This window comes from Corvus hawaiiensis, chromosome 29 (genome assembly GCF_020740725.1).
Source record: "Corvus hawaiiensis isolate bCorHaw1 chromosome 29, bCorHaw1.pri.cur, whole genome shotgun sequence".
In the NCBI taxonomy this organism is placed as follows: domain Eukaryota; kingdom Metazoa; phylum Chordata; class Aves; order Passeriformes; family Corvidae; genus Corvus; species Corvus hawaiiensis.
Genome location: NC_063241.1, coordinates 1,654,013 through 1,668,828, shown reverse-complemented (window position 1 = coordinate 1,668,828; position 14,816 = coordinate 1,654,013). Strand labels below are relative to the sequence as shown.

At 61.0% G+C, this 14,816-nt stretch overlaps 1 protein-coding gene and 1 long non-coding RNA gene across 11 annotated transcripts in view; one reads left to right on the top strand and one right to left on the bottom strand.

Annotated features, from left to right (window-relative positions):
* LOC125318084 (Fc receptor-like protein 2) overlaps window positions 1-14,816 on the top strand; it is a 185,965-nt gene that overhangs the window by 147,383 nt on the left and 23,766 nt on the right. For 5 of the 10 annotated variants that reach the window (XM_048288475.1, XM_048288474.1, XM_048288473.1 and 2 more), the window contains one exon: window positions 3,031-3,300. The exons of 1 other annotated variant lie outside the window; for it this stretch is intronic. In XM_048288475.1, coding sequence (XP_048144432.1) covers window positions 3,031-3,300 — 270 coding nt within the window. Of the gene's footprint in view, window positions 1-537; window positions 827-3,030; window positions 3,301-3,399; window positions 3,855-14,816 lie in introns of those variants that run through there. 4 more of the 10 variants (XM_048288496.1, XM_048288497.1, XM_048288476.1 and 1 more) reach the window with 3 other exon arrangements.
* On the bottom strand, window positions 8,457-9,387 carry LOC125318161. Its single transcript, XR_007200280.1, has 4 exons — window positions 9,288-9,387; window positions 8,758-8,779; window positions 8,601-8,680; window positions 8,457-8,518 (listed from the first exon to the last, which is right to left on the bottom strand). It is a non-coding gene; the product is annotated as an uncharacterized LOC125318161 (long non-coding RNA).

Below are 14,816 nucleotides of genomic sequence, written 5' to 3'. Positions count from 1 at the left end.
CCATTTCTTTTCATTTCTCCCTCAATTTCGCATCCCCCCCGTTCATGGGTCGGCGATCCTGGGGAGCTCCAGAGGAGGGAACAGGTTGGGGGAACCCCAGGGAGAGGTGCCGGGGGTGCGGGAAGCGGTGGGGGGGCTGTGGGGACGCCCGGGCTGGGACGGGTCACCCCTGGGACAAGATCCCCCCAGGACGTGGCACCCCCAGAACAGAGCAGTGTCACCCCCAGGACAGGACCCCTCTGGATGTGCCCCCCCAGGTCAGAACCCGCCCCCGTCTGACTCTCAGCACAAACGCCCTCTTCCTTCTACTGCCGGAGAGAGAAAGTGAAAGTGTTGTGGGGCACTGCCGGACACCCCCATCCCCCATTGCCCCCCCACACTTCCCTGCACCCCCTTTTTCCCCTGCACAGGGTCCCCCCAACCCATTCCCTGCTCAGGAGCTCCCCAGGATCGCTTGGTCAGGGGCTGCTGGGGGTGACAGGAAGCTGATGGAAAAAGGGAAAGAAATAGAAATGAAGAGAGGAAAAAGCCCCTGTGGGGCGGGGGGGCACAGACCCAGAGCCCCTCAGAATCTGCCTGGGGTGATCCCCAGGCCACGAGCACCTCGGGGGGGCCCTGGGTCTCTGTCCCTCTCTGGACTCTGGGTCACCCCACCCTGCACCCACCATGTGCCACCAACACATTAGGACGAGATGTGACATCGCTTCCTTCCTCTTTGGCCAAAGAGCCCCCACCCAGGGGACAGGTGGCCCCAGCAGCATGTGACAGCCAGGCCGGGTGGCCGGGGACACTGGGATGGCCGGGAAGGTGGCGCTGCTCCTGTGGGGTGAGTGCCCCGGGCACGGGCCTGACGCCCCGGGGATGGGCCCTGGTGAGGCAGAGAGCGGTGGGGAGGGGTTAGAGGGGGGTCTGCAGGGTACCCTGTGGTCCCCAAGGCCAGCAGAGCCCAAGCATGGGCATGGACCCCTTAAATGTGACTGGAGTGGTGGGGTGGCTGTGGGGAACCGGGGACAGGAATGTAAGGACGGGGATGTGGGGACGGGCACGATGGGACTGGGCCAGGTGTGAGGACAGGGGCAGGGAGAAAGGGCCAAGCACCAGGGAGATTTGGTGGTGGTGAGAGGGGCCGTGGGGCTGCTGGAGGTGACCTGGGCCAGCACCGGATGTTGGTCGAGTCCCCATGCCCGGAGTGGCCACAGTGTCCCCGTGTCCTGCCTCAGCCCAGGGTGACAGAGGTGTCCCCATCCCCGAGACCTCCGTGCTACACCGGTGACCCTGTGGGACAGTTCAGGGACAGCCCCACACTCCGTGCCCCGGGTGCCGCTGTCCCCATGGTGCCACCCCCACCCAGCCCTGTCCTTTCTCCCTTCCAGCCCAGACCCTCGGCCTCACTGGTGAGTCCTCGGGGGGATGCCACGTCCCCGCCCCGCTGTCCCCATCCCGCACTGGCCCTGGCCGGCTGGTGTCCCCTGTCACCCGCAGGCGCCCAGACCATCCAGCTCCTCGTGCAGCCCCCCTGGACACCGCCGGTGCTGTGGGACCGGGTGACACTGACCTGCCAGGGCTCGGGCACCGCCGCTGCCACCACCTGGCACAAGGACGGGCAGCGCTGGCGGCTGCAGGGACCCGACCGATTCGTTGTCACCGTGAGTGGCACCTACCAGTGTGACAGACCCGACACCGGGCGCAGCCCCCCCGTGAACGTCTCCGATGGTGAGGGGGGTTGGGTGTCCCCAGCCTGGCACCCGCGGGGTCCCTGAGGGCTCTGGGTGGGCTCCGCTCCATGGGTCACCCCCCTGATGTGACGAGAACCCGTCCCCTGCCCACGGGGACATCCCAGAGCATCCCAGGGCGAGCGGAGCCCCGTGTTGGAATTGGGGACCCCTGGTGGGCTGGCTGTGACCCAATCGGGGCGTCCCGGTGCCATCGGGACCCCACGGAACCCCGCGGTGTGACCGGACCCCCCTCTCCCGCAGCCTGGCTGGTGCTGCAGGTGCCGGCGCGGGCGCTGCTGGAGGGGGACACGGTGACACTGCGCTGCCGGGGCCGGCAGGACAAACCGGTGACCTCGGTGTCCTTCTACCGCGAGGAGAAACAACTGCAGCTATTCCGCGATGGGACCGAGCTGTCCCTGTCCCCTCTGCAGCTGCAGGACAGAGGCCGCTACCGTTGCAGGGGCTGGGTGGACTCCGAGGTGTTACGGGGGTGGAAGGAGTCAGCGCCGGTGACAGTGAAGGTGCATGGTGAGCACCCCACAGCCGCCACCCTGACACCCCGACACCCCCACACCTCAGCACCCCCACAGCCCCTTCACAGCAGGCTCGGGGTCACGTTCTCCCCGCCCCATCTCCTTCCCGGAGCTCAACTCGCTGTTGGTGCTGGAGGGTGCCCCCAAGCCCACCCAGGGTTTCCTCCTGAATCTCAGCTGCCTCAGCACCCCCAGCCCCCTGCGGCCCCGAGCCCCCCTCCTGCACCTCTTCTACCGGCACGGGCAGTTGGTGGGGGGCCCGCAGGGGTCCCCGCAGCTCCTGCTGCCCGCCGTGGGGGTCTCCCACTCGGGGAATTACAGCTGCCAGGTGCGCTCCGAGTGGGGGCCGTGCGGAAGAGCAGCACCCGGCTCCGCGTCACGGTGCGCAGTGAGTGCGGGGATGGGCACAGGGAGCCCCGACAGCCGCCACGGGTCCCCCAGTCCTGCCTGAAACCCTTCCCGGGTCCCCCATCACTGCCCCGGTCCTGTTCATCCCTTCCCAGGTCCACCCTCCCCCTCCCTCCATCCTTTCCCCTTCCCTCCCTCCATCCCTCACTGGATCCCTTCCCTAGGCCCATCTGCTCCCTCTCTGAGGTCCCCCAATGGTCCCCAAATCCCACCATCCCTCTCCCTGGCCCCTCACTGCCTCCAAGAGCTCTCCCACACCCCCTTCCATGTCTCCCCTCCCTCAATCCTCCCTCTTTTCCTGCGGCCCCTCCCTCACTTAGTTCCCCTCCTACTGCTCCTCTTTCCTCTTCTCCTCCTGTGTCCCCTTCCCGCAGGGGTCCGGCTCTCGGGGGTGTCCGTGTCGGCGCAGCCCCCTGGGGGACAGGTGGCACTGGGGGACCGCCTGGTGCTGAGCTGTGCGGTGGCCACGGGGACAGGGCCCCTGTCCTTCTCCTGGCACCGGGGGGACTCGTGGGCACTGCTGGGCACCGGCCCCCACCTGGAGCTGTGCCACGTTGGGGACAATGACAGTGGCCACTACCAGTGCCGGGCCAGCAATGGGGACAGCGTGGCCGAGAGTGTCCCCCTGAATGTCACAGTCCTGGGTGAGCAGGACCCTCAGGAATGGGGAGACCCCACCCACGATATCCCCATCCTCCCTGGCAAGGTGCCAGCCCCAGACACAGGTGTCTGTGTCCCCACAGTGCCCGTGGCCAATGCCACCATCAGCCCCAGTGCCCTGGCACAGCCGGTGTGCGCAGGTGACCCCGTGACCCTGCGCTGCTCGGTGCAGGTGGGCTCAGCCCCTGTCACCTTCACCTGGCTGCGCAACGGCCGCGAGGTGGCCCGGGGTCCCCTCCTGGAGCTCAGGGACTTCCATGTGGGACATTCCGGCACCTACCAGTGCGTGGCCACCAACCAGCTGGGACAGGACGGGCACTGCGTGTTCCGGGGGCTCAGCCCCGAGCTGGCACTGACGGTGACACCGCGGGGACACTGGGACACAGGTGGGGTCACTTGGCGTCGGGGGGGTGCAGAACCCCCAGGATTCTAGGTGACCCTGATGTGTGACCCCCTCTCTGTCTCCAGCAGTGGCCGCAGCGGTTGCCGGGTCCCTCCTGTTCCTGGTTCTGCTCCTGGGTGTCATCGGGGGCTGTCACTGGTGGCAGCGCCTGGGTGGGTGACAAGAGGGAGATAGGGGTCCCAGGGAGCTGTAGGAATCTCCCAGAGCTGGGGAGCAGTAGGGCAGCACTCACAGCCTCCCACAATTGTGAACCTGCTGGGGGTCCTGGGGGGTTTGGGGCAGTGCTGGAGGGTCTTACAGGGATGCTGGGGGCTCTTTCAGGGGTCCTGGGAAATTTTGAGGGGGTCCCTCTTCCTCCTGGGCTTTGCGTTCTTGAGGCTGAGCTGGTCGGGGGCACCGGGGAGGTTCATGAATTCTGGGGAGGCTCCAGGGATGCTCGGGGGTCCTGAGCAGAGCTGAGAGTCCTGTAGGGGTTCAGGATTCCTGTGTGGGGTCAGGGACACAGGGACCCCACAATCACCTCCCCTCTTTCCTTTGCAGCCACCAGGAAGCACCAGAAAAGGTGAGTGGGGGGCTCCAGCCACAGTCCCCCCCTTACCACCACCCCACAACTCTCCATCCCCTCCCACACATCGTCTTTATCCCCACAGGGCCACCAAGGAGCCCCTGGCCCCCCCAGAGGATGGGGAGGTTCTGTACACCCTCATCATGAGCACCAGCTAGGCGCGGCATGAGTACAGCAGTGGGAGGGGGACAGTGCCATGTCACCCACCGGTGTCACCCCCACCTTGCTCCCCCCCACCGGTGTCTCTTGCAGGGCGCCCGCGCATCGCTGCCCCCCAGGAACCCCAGGTGACCTACGCGGAGCTGCTGGGACCCCACAGGCGACCGTGGGAGCCCAGTGATATTTAAGAGATCATGCTGTGACACTGGGGGGGAACTGGGGGGCACTGAGGCCCCCAACCATGGGTACCCACGTGTGTGTGCTGCCCCTTAAAACTGCCCCTCCCCTCCCAGTGGAGGCACAAAAGGCAAAGATCCCAAAGGGCTGAGAGAAGAACAATTTCCTGAAAACTGCACTGAGAGAAGGAAACCAACAGCAACAGCAACAAGATTCTGAATCCAAAGGGTCACAAAAGGAACGATGTCCAGGGAAAGCCCCCGACAAGGATCAAACCCCAAACGCTTCCCCCGGCACGATTCCTCCACCAGCAGGAACCTGGCAGGGCCCTGGACCTTCCTTGCTTTGATGGCCAAAGTGGCCTTCAGGAGGCTCTGGATTCTCTCGGCCCCTTTCCCAAACCCTCCTCTGCCATGCTCCTCCACACCATGATGTCACCAAGGCCCTGGGGCTAGAGGAGGAAGGTGGAGGAGAGGAGAGCAGAGCCACAGCCCCGAGGGCTCTGCAGCTGCAGCTGCAGCTGCAGCACAGGGACAGCACGGGCTGGGAGCAGTGGCTTGGGAGGTCAAAACGGGGCTGAATTGGAGCTGCTTGGGCCAAAGCCCACGTTGTGCTCTGGGTGCTGCAGACCCTTAATGAGGTGCTGCAGACCCTTAATGAGGTGTTGCAATTAGAGCTGGGCTTCCTAAAGTTCAGCCGTGCTCCTAAAGCATCCCTGTGCACAAACACACGGCTCCGCTGCCTCTCGCGGGCATTTTGGGATCCTGAGGCAGCACTGGACACATTTTGAGGGACAGGTGCCCTCAGCTGTGGCCAGAAGGAGCTTTTTCGGCTGCCGGGAAGGTTGTGTGGTGCTCACTGCTGGTGTTGGGGATGATTGAGTGCCTCTGCCATGTGGCTGGTGCTTGGCGCTGGGCAGCCGGGAAGGCCGAGCTGGAGCAGCGGCTGAGGCGGGAGCGGCTGGAGCAGGCGGCCCATGGGAGCAGCAGCTGGCCACACAGGTGGAGCAGGAGCACCGGGAATTCCGCAGGGTGCTCAGGTGAGGCACAGGGAGCCGGGGGGCACTGGCTGGGAGGGGCTGGGATGGAGGGACTGGGAGCCCACAGGGGAGCCCCGAGGGGGGAGGGACCGAAATGGCCGAGGGGAAACCCCGAGATGACGGGGGAGCAGAGACCCCGGCGTGGAGCCCGCGGAAAGGAGAGACCGCAATGGTGGTCCCAGAGCACTGGGAAGGGGCCCGGCTGCCATCGAGCTGCGGGTGCCGGGACTGTCACGGGGTGTCCGAAGCGACTGTGACTGCGCCTCCGAAGCCGCTGTCACGATGTGTGGGGACCGACTGTTGCCATGGCAATGTCTCCCACAGATCCTGGAACTAGAGGCGTGTGCTGGAACAGGCCAGAGTAGTGGGCCTGGAGCCACCCTGAGCTGGTGTGAAAAACGAGGTTCACTCTCCTGTGAGAATTTAAAGAGTTTAATATAAAGACAATAAGAGACACATAAAATAAAGCAAAGAGGTAACGGCCAGCTGCCTTGGCGCTCTGCCAAGAGCACACCTCGTGCTCAAGGATAGTCCTTTTTATACCATTTTGACTGTCTGTTCTTTATGGATATTCAAACTTTTCCAGGAGCTGTTCTGCATGGCCACTCCTTGGTTCCACCTTTTTAGAGCGTGTGTATTCTTCTGCCTTGTGGTTTTATTTCTTTTAATTCTTGGACCTGGGCTCACTAGGTGAGAGTTGATAGTTGAGTGGGCCTCTTAATTCCCCAGACAGTCAGGGCTGATTGCAGTTTTGGGCCTCTTTGCCCCCCAGGCAGAGTGGTGATAGCTGCTTTGGGCCCCTTTGTTCTCCGAGCAGTGTTGATAGCCTCTCTTAGGCCTCATCCTCTGTTCGCTTGGAAGTTATACTTACTAGCTCACACTTGCTAAATTCTTGCTAAAAAGAAAGAAAACTGCATCCCCACAGCAAAAGCATTTCTAGCATTATATAATATCTACATTAATACTTGCGTAGAAGCCAATAGTACAATATATGTTTATAACACTGGGAAGGGCAAATCCAAGGCATGGCAGAAATACAACTGCAGCAGCCAAGAGGAGCCAGAGGGCTGGGAGAGGAACAGCCCTGCAGGCAGCGAGCACAGGAGGAGGGAGTGGCACGAGGGGCTGCAGGTGCTGGAGCGGGTATTTCAGGGAGCCCAAAGGGCATTGTTGGGCTTTGGCAGAGCTGCTGTGGAGACAGAGGCAATTCCACAGCTCAATCCCTGGCCTGGGCTCTCCCACCACCCTTCTGCTGTGGGGCTGCTGAGGGTGCACGAACAACAGGGACCTATGGCCACCACAACAGGGCCCCGTCGGCAACACGGCACCGAGCAGGACTGCGGGACCCCATCCCTGGGATGAGCCATGACCTGGAGAGCTGGGAGTGCTCAGGCAGACCTGCTGAGCCTTCAAGAGCCCCACATGGCCAGAGCATGAGTCCAGTGGAGAGTGGCCACTGACAGGGACTGTGGGGGCCTGAACCAAGTGCCAGCCCCACTGAGAGCGGCTGTGCCAGACATGCCGGAACTCCAGGGCGAGCTGGAGTCTGAGACAGCCAAGTGGTGCCAGCATGGACATTGCCAATGCCTTTGTCCCCATTCCTGTGGCAGCAGAGGGCAGGCCACAGTTTGCCCTGACCTGGAGGGATGTCCAGAGCCCCTGGAACTGACTGGAAACACAGCCCACCCTGTGCCATGGACTGATCCCGACTGCCCTGGGAAAGGGGGAGGCTCCGGAACACCCCCAGGGCCTTGGTGACATCATGGTGTGGAGGAGCACGGCAGAGGAGGGTTTGGGAAAGGGGCCAAGAGAATCCAGAGCCTCCTGAAGGCCACTTTGGCCATCAAAGCAAGGAAGGTCCAGAGCCCTGCCAGGTTCCTGCTGGTGGAGGAAACGTGCCGGGGGAAGCGTTTGGGGTTTGATCCTTGTCGGGGGCTTTCCCTGGACATCATTCCTTTTGTGACCCTTTGGATTCGGAATCTTGGTGCTGTTGCTGTTGGTTTCCTTCTCTCAGTGCAGTTTGCAGGAAATTGTTCTTCTCTCAGCCCTTTGGGATCTTTGCCTTTTGTAGCTCCACTGGGAGGGCGAGGGAGCAGCAGCCCCTGGTTTTCAGTAGCAGCCCAAAATTGGAGAATCCCATTCCTAAAGCCCAACAGAGCTGAACAAACAAACACCAATTCTGCCAGTTTAACCAAAAAGCTGCATTTTGGTGTCAATGACAGGGAAAGGGGTCCTGTGCCCCCCTGGCACTGGGAGCAAAGGTGGGGAGGCATGGGTGTACTGGGAGTACTGGGAGGGGGAATGCAGAGGCACTGGGAGTACAGCGGGACTGGGAGATAGAATGGGGAACATCTGGATGCCCTGGGAGCAATAGAGAAGTACTGGGAACAAGATTAAGCAGCTCTTGGGGGTTGTGGGAGCAGTGGGAGGGAGAATGGGAGGTACTGGGGACACTGGGAAGGGGAGCAGAGAGCTTCACATGGTACTGGGAGTACTGCGGGGAGCGGAATGTGGAAGTCGCTGTGGTACTGGGAGTACTGGGATGGGGAGTGGGGAACCACTGGGGGTGCTGGAAGTGGGAGAGAGGAACCCCTGCTGGTACTGGAAGGAGGAAGGGGAAGCACTGGCCACCCTATGCAGCTCCCCTCCCCCAACTTGTGACCACCTTCCCAGACAGGTTGGGAAACCACTGAAACTGAGGGGGAATGGGGGATCCAGTGCCCCCAATGCCCCTTTAGTGGCCCCAGAATCACATCTTGTTGTCCCTGATGTCACTGGGTTCCCATGGCCTTGTGTGGGCTCCTGGAAGCTCTGCAAAGGTCACCTGGAGGTCCTGGGGTGGGGTGGTGCAGGGGGATCCTGTGAGAGATCCTGGTTGTGGGTACCTGGGGGGGGGGTGACACCCATGGGTGACGTGTCCCCATCCCTCCCCTGTACTCACCCCCTGCCCGCCCAGTGCCTACAATGTGGGTGTACAGCACCTCCCCCTTTTGCCAGGGGCCTGAAGGCTCCGGGGGGGCCCTGCAGGACAAAAGGGGGTGTGAAGGGTATCTGCAGAGGAGGGAAAAGGCGGTCCATGGCCACAGCCCCCCACTCACCTGTCCTGGGGCTTCCTGGCTGCTGCAAGGAAAGGTGGGGGGATGACTGTGGGGTCCCCAGGGCTCCTGAACCCTCCTTGGACCCTGGGTCATCCAACCCCCCCTAGGACTCCTGATTGCCTCCAGGACCTCCAAACACCCCCAAAGCCCCCAGAACCCTGAACCACCCCGGTACTGCTGACTTCCCTGTGACCTCTGAGCTCCCAGAAGCCCAAGCTCGGCAGGGAGATCCACCCCCCCCCCCAAACTCCCCCAGAATCCCTGAAGAGCCCTCAACATCCCTGTAAAACCCTCCAAGACCACCTCAAAGACCCCAGCAGCTCCCAGTGCCACCCCAATATTCCTCACGATCCCTCGGGGAATGATCCAGGAGTCCCTGAAGACCCCTCCAAAGATCCCAGCAGTCAGAGCCAAGGTCACTGGGGCTCAGTCCCCACCATGTCAGGGGCTGTGGGTGCCACCCCATGGCTCCCCAGTCTTGGGGCCTCTCTCCAAACCAAGGACCCCCTTTCACCCCCATTGTCACCCACCCTTGTGTTGCCACCACTGACAGCTCATGGTGACTCCCAGCAGCAGGAGCAGGAACAACAGGGACCCAGCAACCCCTGCAGCCACTGCTGGGGAATGAGGGGTTCTGGGCGTGCTTCCACCTGGACACAGAAGGTCCTCATCACCCAGGACTGTGACCCACGGTGGCAGCGGCTGTCACGCAGAGTGGGTTGGGATGGAGATGTGATGGATGGGATGGGTGAGATGGGGGCTGCTGTGACTGGTGGGCCCCCCATCCCCTCACTCACTGCGCACCGTGACGTGGAGCCGGGCGCTGCTCTTCCGCATGGCCCCTGCTCGGAGCACACCTGGCAGCTGTAATTCCCCGAGTGGGAGACCCCAACGGCGGGCAGCAGGAGCTGCGGGGACCCCTGCGGGCCCCCCACCAACCGCCCGTCCCGGTAGAAGAGGTGCAGGAGGGGGGCTCGGGGCCGCAGGGGGCTGGGGGTGCTGCGGCAGCTGAGATTGAGGGGGGACCCCTCGGTGGGCTCGGGGGGACGCTCCAGCGCCGGCACCGGGAACAGCTCTGGGAAGGAGATGGGGGTGGGGGCGGTCATCCTGAGCCAGCAGGGGAGGGGGTGCTGAGGTGAGGGATTGTGGGGAGCTCACTGTGCAGTGTCAGCAGGGGGACGCGGTGATGCGCAAGCTGCTGGGGATGAGAGTGGGGGTAGCAGAGTATTTGGGGTGGTGGCCGTGGGGGTGCTCACCGTGCACTGTCACAGTCACTGGCACTGACTCCAGTCAGTTGGTTCCCATCTGGCAGTTGCAGCTGTAGCGGCCACAATGGTACAACTGCAGGGGAGACAGGGACAACTCTGTCCCATTGAGGGCCCCCCCAGATCCTTCTCCTTATGGTAAAATCGCACCCCGGTGACTGACTTGTTCTGCCAACGCCGGCAGCGCAGTGTCACCGTGTCCCCCTCCAGCAGCACCCACACCGGCACCTGCAGCACCAGCCGGTCTGTGGGACAGGAGGGTCCCATCACACTAAGGGGATCGACACAGGTCCGAGTTGGGTCCCCACGGAACCGGGGACCTCTGGGGGGAGTCTCCATTCCTTGGGAGGATCCCAGGAACACCAGAGGTAACCCCATGGCACTGTTGTCGCCATGAGGGCCCCATTACACTGGGGTGCACTGGGATGCACAGGCATGTCCCTGTATGCAGGGGACAGACTTGCGCCACATGAGGGGTGTGAAGCCACCCATGGAGTGGAGCCCACCCAGACCCACTGGGGACCACCCTGATTATTTAGGATCCCCCCTCACCATTTAGGATGCTCACGCAGGGGATCAACCCAGTGCCGGGTCTGTCACACTGGTAGGTGCCACTCTCGGTGACAACGAATCGGTCGGGTCCCTGCAGCCACCAGCGCTGCCCGTCCTTGTACCAGGTGGTGGCACCGGCGGTGGCCGAGCCCTGGCAGGTCAGTGTCACCCGGTCCCACAGCACCGGTGGCGTCCAGGGGGGCTGCACGAGGAGCTGGGTGGTCTGGGCACCTGTGGGTGACAGGGGACACCAGCCTGCCAGGGCCAGCGCGGGATGGGGACAGCGGGGCGGGGGACGTGGCATTCCCCCGAGGACTCACCAGCGAGGCCGAGGGTCTGGGCTGGAAGGGAGAAGGGACAGGGCTGGGTGGGGGTGGCACCATGGGGACAGCGGCACCCGGGGCACGGAGTGTGGGGCTGTCCCCAAACTGTCCCCACGGGGTCACCGGTACAGCACAGAGGTCTTGAGGACAGGGACACCTCTGTCACCCTGGGCCGAGGCAGGACATGGAGACACTGTGGACACCCCATGCTTGGACAAGTCACCTCCACCCACCCCACAGCACCTGTCCCCATGGCCACATCCCCACGGCCCTCTGCCCATGATCCCATCCCAATGGCACCTGGCCCCGTGGCCCATCCTGATGGTGCTTGGCCCTTGTCCCTGTCCCTGCATCCCTGTCCCCCTGGCCCTGTCCCCACAGCTGCCCCAGCCCCAAGATTCCTTTTGCTACATCCCACTCCCTCCATTCCTCTCCCCCTGTTCCTGTGTCCCCCCATTCCTGTCCCCACAGCCACCCCACCACTCCCGTCACATTTAAGGGCTCCATGCCCATGCTCGGGCTCTGCTGGCCTTGGGGACCTCAGGGCACCCCGCAGCCCCCCTGTGCCCCCTCCCCACCGCTCTCTGCCTCACCAGGGCCCATCCCCAGAGCGTCAGGCCCGTGCCTGGGGCACTCACCCCCACAGGAGCAGCGCCACCTTCCCGGCAATCCCTCTGTCCCCCGGCCACCCGGGCTGGCTGTCACACGCTGCCGGGGCCACCTGTCCCCTGGGTGGCGGGCAGGAAGCGATGTCACGTCTCGTCCCCACGTGTTGGTGGCTCTTCGTGGGGGCAGGGTGGTGGCAGGGTGGGGGCAGGGTGGAGAGACAGCAGGGGACAGGCTGGGGACATGGTGGGACATGTTGTTCCCAGGAGTGGGGGCTCAGGGGATGTGGGAATCTCAGGATGGGTGTCCCAGGGGAATGGGGAGAGAGGGGAAGTGACAGGGAGTGTCTGTGTGGGGAATGGGGGTCCCCATGTGTCGGGGGGTCCCCAGTGTTATACATGAAATCTCTATTTGTGCTTGGTCTTTGCATATTAAGTGCTTTAATTAATTAGTTTTGAGTTAAATATTTTTAAATTGAATCTTAAAATTAACCCATCAGCCCAGGTACAAAAATCAAGTTCCATTATCAGTGTTTTCAATTGTTCAAAGTAGTTTATTAAGAGAGTTGCACCCTTCCAGTTAAAAATTCCCCATTTAAAAATCACCAACTTGCCCCTTTTCAAACTTCAAACCACCGGTACTCCATAAGAGTTACCTTTCCTGTGTTTACTGTATACTTTTACAAGTGTTTTGAGATGTGTTGGATGTATTTTAATACTTTTTTGTAGGTGTTTTCACTTGCATCCTGGTTCCAAGGCCAAAAACCCCAGTTCTAACAGCCAGCAGCTATTTTTAGCCCCAACGGCCATTACTCTGCAGGCAAGCTCCATGGCAACCTGAATACCTGAATTTTAATGAAGGCATTGTAGCTCCCTTATCTCAACTAATACCACCCCTCTGACAACGATGAGCTATTGGTGGACGGAGATGATCTATCAAAGGGAAAGCACCAATCACTTTAAACCGAAGGGGCGGCCTGTGGGCGGACTGGGGGCGGAGCAAAGACACTATAAAAACAACGAGGCAGAGAGGTGGGGTCTCTTCCTCTTCCTCTCTCTATCTCTGCAGTCTAGCTGTGGTAGACGTCGGTGCTGGGCCTTAAAAGCCTTATTCCTTTTAAGGAACCTTTAGTAATTTTTTACTTTTGAACCAGCCAAAAGCCAGCCCAGCACTGCAAATTCTTTTTCTCTACCTGAGGTCTAGTGCTGTCTCAGCCAGAAGATCTCACATCCCTGCGCTCCTGGGGCATACCATCTACCGAGCCATAGGATCCCAAATTTTTATATTTTTCTAATTTCTGTAATTTTTCAATTTTTCTGTTTTCAATATATTAATCTTTTTAAGAGTTGTCTCATTTCTCACAGGGTCCCCATGTGTTGGGGAGTCCCAGGGATGGGGTTCCTGAGGGAATGAGGGGCCAAGGGATTGGGGGGAAGGGGATGGAGATGCTGGGCAACAGGAGACCCAGGATGGGGCTCCGAGAAAAGGTGGACACAGGGAATGGTGGTCACATGGTGGGGTTCCCAGGGGAATGGGGGTCCCAGGGATGGGCAGTGCCTGGGGGGGCTCGTGGGTCGCAGCTCCTTCACCGGCACAGACCCTGCCACAACCTCCCACAGCCACCTCAAGCCCCCGGCCCTGGCAGGATCTCAGTGCTGGGAACCAGGGAGTGGGTGAGACCCTGCAGATGAAACGCTCGGGACACTCCTGCCTGTGCCCCGCTCTGCCCACAACACCTGGGGGCCAACCTGCCCCCTCTGCCTCAACCCCCGCATGGAAAAATGGAGCTTTTTTCCGTTCTGGAAATGGCTGATTTGGCCAAAAATTGATACCACACCACTGAGACACCGCAAATGTGGGGGAGCTGAAGCTGTTGTGGGGCTGCCCCCCCCTCTCCTGCTCCCACTGCCCCCCCACGTGGTTTCTGTGCTGGGGGGTTGGGACACTTTGGGTTTGTTGGTTTTGGGAGAAAACCTATTCCAGACTTCTCCATTCTCACTCATCCCCTGCAGGATCTGAGGTGGCAAAAGCAGCTTGGGAATGGAGCCCCAGGCAGGAAGCAGCTCCCAAACTCCTCCGTGCAGCCAGTGGCCATCCAAGTGTGGGGCCAGGCCACGCCACAGCCCCACTGCGCAGGGATGGGCATTGGCCAGCCCTGCTCTGGCCAGCCCCAGGGGCAACCAGGACCTGAGGGTCCCCCCTGCCCCCTGGGCTTTGACTCTCGCAGCTTTAGAGCTGCTGCAAGGTGAGAATTGTGGGGGGGAAAAGGCGTGGCTGTGGTTTGCTCAGGCCTGCGAGAAGCACAAAAGGCAAGGGGAGCCCAAGCAGTGGCTCTGCGAGCGAGGGCCTTTGATGGTTTGCAGAGCAGGGCTGGCTGGAAAGCGCCCCTGCAGGGGCAGCTGTGAGGGAAGCAGCCCGGAAATGCGGCAATGGATCATTTTGTCCCTCTGCCCAAGGCACTGAGGGAGCCCCAAAACTCAGGCAAATCCCACAAGGATCTGCTCAGCACCCTGAGCGGGACCCTCCTCCTTCCTGGCTCAAACCTGCTGCCCTTTGGAAGCTCCTGGAAAGAATGTTTGGATTCTGGCTGCAGCCGACAGACATGAGGGAGAAGTGTGGGAATATCGAGCCATGGCTCCACACGTGGACCTGGGGAACAGGGGGTGGGAGCAGGAGCAGGGAGTGCCCAGGCAGGGGAATTCAGAGGAGGATGGAGTGGATTTACCAGGGAATCTGACCGTGAGGGACACACGGGCAGTGTGCATCCTGTGCAGTACTCCCAGGATGGACAGAGTTGTTCCCTTTTGGCAGCAGAAGCCATGGGAAGCCAATCAAGTCTCAGGGTGGCAATGAGAAAAATGGGAAGAATTCCTAAATATGGCCCAAGAAAAGCCATCCTTGTGGGCTGGGTTGCTGCCCAGCAGACAGGGAACAATCCCATACACCTGTTGGACACTCAGGGAGATTTCCCACTCTATGTTATCCACAGGCAAACGCGGCTGTGGGATGCACCAATGGGCTCCTAAAAGAAACCAGAAAGTCTCATTTCTTTGTGATTTGTTTGGGTTTTTATTGTGAGAGACTTGTTGGGAGACCAACGATTAAAAGGATTCTATAAACCAGAGGATTTTGTAAGAGTGTCGGTTTGATTTTGGCTGAGTTGATTTTTGTTTACTGGGAAAAAATTGGTGTGGGAAAAGCTTTGTGCCTTTATCCTATGGAGTAGGATTTTGTCTCAACCAATTGGGAATGAGGGGAATTCAACCGAATTTAGCCTGGCAGTTACCATTGTCAGGGGCAGGTTGTGACAGGG